Source organism: Colius striatus, chromosome 7 (genome assembly GCF_028858725.1).
Source record: "Colius striatus isolate bColStr4 chromosome 7, bColStr4.1.hap1, whole genome shotgun sequence".
NCBI lineage: Eukaryota > Metazoa > Chordata > Aves > Coliiformes > Coliidae > Colius > Colius striatus.
Genome location: NC_084765.1, coordinates 6778510 through 6784322, shown reverse-complemented (window position 1 = coordinate 6784322; position 5813 = coordinate 6778510). Strand labels below are relative to the sequence as shown.

At 36.6% G+C, this 5813-nt stretch overlaps 1 protein-coding gene across 1 annotated transcript; it reads right to left on the bottom strand.

The window, feature by feature from the left end:
- Nucleotides 1–4596: 4596 nt before the first annotated feature.
- Nucleotides 4597–5572, bottom strand: FSHB (follicle stimulating hormone subunit beta). The gene is made up of 2 exons (XM_010200951.1): nucleotides 5414–5572; nucleotides 4597–4833 (listed from the first exon to the last, which is right to left on the bottom strand). Exons 1-2 carry the CDS (start codon nucleotides 5570–5572, stop codon nucleotides 4597–4599), a joined length of 396 nt encoding a protein of 131 aa, XP_010199253.1.
- Nucleotides 5573–5813: the final 241 nt, after the last annotated feature.

The window sequence follows — 5813 nt, the reverse complement described above, 5'->3', positions numbered from 1 at the left end:
GCCCTTGAGATTCTGTGGTTAGGCAGGGAATACCTAAGCATTGACAGTAGTGGGGTGGTGCTAATAGGTTGATGCTTTTTTTAGTCACTTCAAGGTGAAGAATGTATATTTCTTTACCTGTCTATAAATTCAGGGCATGCTTTCTACCTAAAAAGGCAGTTAGGATTAAACGGTCATTTCAGTTAATAGAACTCTGAATACTGCTGCTGTACTTCATGTTCCCATCTTGATGTCTGGAGGGTTTCAAGTACAACTGGCACAGACACTCATAAGATCAAGGTCAAAATGTCTGCATAATAAATGATAGAAAGTATTAGTTCACTTGCAGATGTATCAGCAGAGGTGAATAATCTTCATGTGGTTTATCTATATATGTGGGCATTTGAAAGACTTAATTACAACATAGTGTATCCTGCATTAGGTGTCATTCAAAGATGTTTAAAGGACAGCTAAACAGTATACAGTTCAACTCTATGCTGTATGCCTTTATCCAGGGGGTTATGGTTTTTCAGGTTTGCTGTTTTCAGGGTGATGCAAGAAAAGAGGTAATTTTATTTACTGGGAGTAAATAAACTGATAGTTTAGTTCATTTTAGTTTTTACTACCCCTGAAGTTAATTTCTGTAGGCCAATGCCTGAAGTCTGACCTATTGTAAGGCCTTTTTGCAGATCCTACCATTAAAAATAGAATTAATATGAAGTTTATGAAAAGTTCACCATTGACAGAATAGTTCTTTTGAAGTTGAAAAGCATTTTACCTATTGATTTCAATGGAAAGGGTTAAGACCATGGTAGGAATGTTTGGTAAATGTTTCTAAAGTCTTGACCACCAATTTATTATTTAGAATAGCATGTCATACTGAGACTTTCACCTTTTGATAAAGTTCTCATTTATTTATCATGACAGAGCTAGGCAAAGAGCATACAAATAGCTTCTTAAATATTTTTTCTTAAATAGTATTTCAAAGCAGATTTGGACCTTGGACTAGGCTGATATTCATGGCTTGCATGTACCTTCACTAAAATTTTGGAGAAACATTGATGTAAAAGTAAGTTTGATGAATGATTATTGGTCATTGAATGGAAAGTGAACTTTGAGAAGGCCAAGTCAAAATCTGTTTTACATGCTATCAAAGGTAATCTAAGATATCTTCAAGTCAAAACAGCCTTCTGTAAGTATTTCTGAATTTCTGTCAGTGAATCACAGAATCACAGAATCTCGAGGGCTGTGAGGGACCTCAAAAGATCACCTGGTCCAACCACCCTGCCAGAGCAGGACCACCTAGAGTAGGTCACACAGGAATTCGTCCAGATGGGTTTTGAAACTACTGTTAGTGAAGTATTTTCCATCAGTCTGTAGAACAGCAGGTAATTGTTGGCATGATTTGGAATGCATTTGACTTCAGAGTAGAATACCAATGCTAGTTTCATATAAATGGATGCATGCACTCAAAGCTCACTGTTAAGAACAAGGCTTTGTGTAAGAACTATATTTCCTGAGCTTTTTATGTGATCACTTATGATTAGAAGAAGATGATATGTTCAATAACTTATTTGCTTTTCCCCATTGATCTTTTGAAGAACAGAAAACTTTTGATGCATGATAAGTATATAATGCATTTTCCAAAAAGCCAGCTTTATGGAAGAGATTTGGGTAGAACACATATCTAGGTATCAGACAGGGGTTGAGAAAATGCTTCAAAGAGGTATTGCCGAAGGCTATAATTTGCTTGTCTGAGGTTAGTAATTGCATGGAGGGCAACTTCTTCTTTGCATCTTTAGGACTCTAGAACTCATCATTTATCAGAGCCTTGGTACTTAAGATGTGTGAGAGATATGAAGTGAGAGTGTGGAAGCTTGTAGTGATGCACGATTAGTATTATTTTTGCTCACATTCTGATATTAACCTCAATAATCTTGACAGTTTTAGATTTGAGGTTCTGAGTAGATTCCTTTGCAAAATGAAAATGAGTGGTGTGTTTGTCTAATGAATGAAATGAGAACTGTATGATCTTGGTTTTCATACTCAAGCTAATGTGGATGCAGCACTGGAGCCATTCTTATCCCTGTAGTTTAAATCAAATATTTATGATAATCTTTGTTCTCATCTGCAGTTCTGTTGTGTTACAACTAATTGATCATGTTCCTGTATCAGGCTAAAATATACCAATCTTTTATTTGAAGTGATTTAGCCATATAATGCAAATATGGCTCATGTGAGTGTATTAATTAGATGTAGAAACTCTCAGGTGAAGAAATATTAGTTAAATGCAAAAACTATAAGGAGTGAAGAAAACGTGTGATTTAAAGCATAGTAAAGTGAGTAGGTGGCCTCTCAAGTGTTTTAATTACATTATGAAGACATACATAACAAAAATACAACAAAATTATTTTTATTATTCCAAAATGCACAACAGATAATACAGGTGTTTACAGATTTATTTTGAAAGCCTGTCATTTTCCATGCTTTTTTACTATATGTTTCTCTTTTGCAATTTAAATTCAAGATTTGCTCATCCAAAGCAGAATTGTCCCTGATCTGACTAATATGCTCAGTTTTATCTTGTCAGCTCATGTTTAAAACTGAAATGAGTGAGAGGCAATTTGATTTACCTGTTATCACTTTTAAAACTTCACAACACCAAAGAAAATGTCCATGCAAATTAATCTTATAAATAAAATTAAGAGAACTAATATATTTCAGTAAAAAAGTCTAAAAAAAGAAATAAGTTAAAATTATTCTGAGAGACTCAAAGTGACAGACAAATTCCCTTCAAATAAACATGTCTGTAATGATCTCAAAAGCAGACATGCCAGGTGAATTCAAGAGGTCATTTACTTCATTCCTTTGCCACATGGCAACTTTGTCATTCCTAGCAGGCGCAATGTGTTCTTGAAGACCTCTAGCGGTCACTAGTCAACTCTCTTCCTTCCCAACCCCCTGACAGTTTATTTCAATAGTGCCTGGCTGTCTGTAGCTTTTGGAAGATTTGCTGGTGACTACTCTGAATCTTTCATTAGTTGTTCTGTCCACTATGAACATGGAGAACTGACTGTTCCTTTCTCTTTGTAACAGTCTTCAAGCATGTAAAAGATTCCACTAATTTCCCCCACTGTTAACTCACATAATCAAAACAACTCCATTTATTTAAAGCTTTTTCTCCTAAGATGTTTTTTGACCTCTCTTCGATCTTATGACTCTCCTGTAGATTTTCTCCAGCTTTTCAGTTTTTAAATTCTATGTCCAAAGGTGGAAATTGCAGTTCACCTGAGGTCTTCATTGTGTTGAACTGAGTGGTGGAAGTAAGTCATATCTTGTAGACTCTACTTCTTACATTCCCAGTTTTCTGCAGTGCTGTGATGCTGTTGACTCATACTTAACTTGTATAACCTCCAAGTCTTTGGTGCTGAACTGCTGCTGAACCAGTTGCTGTCCATTCTGTGTTTGTGCAGGTGATTGTTTCTGATGAAGAGCAGTAACTTTTCATTTTCTTGATAGGATTTCATTCTATAGGTTTCCGATAACTTTCCCAATAATGTGACATAATTGTCCATTCTGATTCAGTCAGTTCTCCAGCTTCCTTCCAGGCCATCCCAACTTCATACTGGCCATTGCAGACTCAGCTGCAAAACTCTCTGAACTTTCATCTCAAAAAGGACTACTGTGAACTACTTTCAAGGCAGGTTACCATTCCATGCTTTCACTACTGGAATCAGATAACTTTAGATTTACCTTTCAGTAATTTGTGAGACCTCCTGTGTTAAATAGTGTTTTACTTTCTGTTGCATTATGAGAGGAAATACAGTGTTTCTGATATTTGGCAAAATTTTCAGAATTGTTTAGCTGGCTTAGGTTATGCTTACTCAGGTGACAGCAGACAGCTGATTCTTTTTTCAAGTTAGCCAGGTATCAACTAGAGTTCATATTATTCATATTACTGTGTCACCAAGGCTGAGCTAACAAGCCTTATCAAGAAAGCACAAGAGTTCAGGTAACATTCAACACTTGAACATAGAGTTTGGCTCTTGAATAAGCATGCTGTGACTGTATGAAATATTTTGCCAAAAAAAAAAAAGTCAAGATCTCAGCTGGGAGAGGTTTACAATCCAGCTAGCAGAAAGTAGTGGCACAGATAGATGTTGGTTGCAAGAAAACCAGTACTGTGGGGCTCTTTAAAAGAAGTGTGTTCTGAGGAGAGAGGGAAACCAAGGGATAATTAAGGGAATAATTAAGACTTAGAACTTGGGAGCTTTTTGAAAGTGTAGGAGAGCACACAATAAGTTAAGTGAATTAAACAGTGGAAATAGAGGAATTTAAAGAATGAAGGTGTAACAGAAGATGAGGAGGCAAGGGCATAAGGAATCAGAAACAACATTCTATAGGCCTGTAAAAATGAATTTAAGGAAACTTATGGGGGAAATAGGGAAGATCTGGAGAGAAGTTTTGTCAGTAGCTCTCCATTTTGGCCTTGAACATTTTTTTTCCCCATCTTGGCAGTTTTTAAATAGCCTTGCCTATTATTTGCCACATAAGCCCAATCAGTACCTTCTATTTAGAATTGACCATTTTAAGCCACGCTGCTATCTCAAGGACCCTTCATTGGTTACTTCCATTCTGACTGAAGGAACAGTAGGATGGCCCCAGTCCCCTCACAGTGCAGTCAGTGGTGTCAGTGTCGCAGGTCTCACAATGGCACTCTGTAGCAACTGGGTATGAGTAAAAGGCTTCAGGATGGTCACCACAGCCAGGGATCTTCACTGTTTCATACACAACCTCCTTGAAGGTACATGTTTCCTGAACAGATGAAACTGGTGGATATTTATATACAGGATCCTGCAAATTACAAGAAATACCTGTTTTGAAATTTGTTATGGGATAGAATTCCATTTTTTTTTCTAAAGTAAGGGACCTGATGTGGAAATGAATTCAACCAGTGGGATCAGACTCTTAGAATTTCACCTAGATCCTTAGATTTCTCCTTTCAAAAGGACTGACACGGCAAATTTGTGTTATACCCTCACCAGACAATCTTTTGGATCAATTGCTTGATTCTTCAAGTTATTTGGAAAATAAAGTTGTCTACATGGTAACAGCTGCTTTATTGTACCCATTTGCAGCTACAAATCGAACACAAGGGAGTCATCCAGATTGTACTACTTTCCACTCCAGTTATATGATATAATGTGTGCAGCTAGCTCAAGATCTGAATTTTACTAGCATCTTTATACCCTTCCCTTTGTGATTCAAAAAAACTGTGTATCTGCTTTCCTGTCAAAGAGCACAGCGGTTACTCAACGTGTTCTTTCACAAGACTCATCCTGCCTATGTGTTTGTTAGACTAGAGAAATGAGTTATTCATACATCAATTGGAATATTTCATTCTGGCACCTGAAATTAAGCTTAAGATTCTCACCCTTGTGAAGCAGTATCCTGAGCACCATGTGGCATTCACCGTAATGCAGAATTCACATTCTTCTCTTTCCACTGCTATAGTAATATTGGTGAGCTGACAGCTATTGCAACAAATTGCTTTCCAGCAAAATAACAGCATATAACAATTAACTGTCTTCATCCTGTGTATAAAGCAAAGAAATACATCTGTACTGGAGAAAGGAAATATTTCTAGAAACAGTTAGCAACCGAGTCTTCATGTTATTCTCAAGTGGTTCTATAATGGCAAGCTTTCAGAAACATAACTGAGAACATAGGATAAAGCCATTAAATAGATCTGTCCATGCGTTTATTGTTAAGGGAATTTGATTCTCCAAAGTGACTGAAATAGCATGTCAGCAATCTTTGCAGAGTAATAATAG

Coding starts and splice junctions, on each gene's coding strand:
- FSHB (XM_010200951.1), bottom strand. CDS start 5,572: ATGAAGACAGTTAATTGTTATATGCTGTTATTTTGCTGGAAAGCAATT. Junction 4,834..5,413: donor CAGGATACTGCTTCACAAGG/GTGAGAATCTTA, acceptor TGTAATTTGCAG/GATCCTGTATATAAATATCC.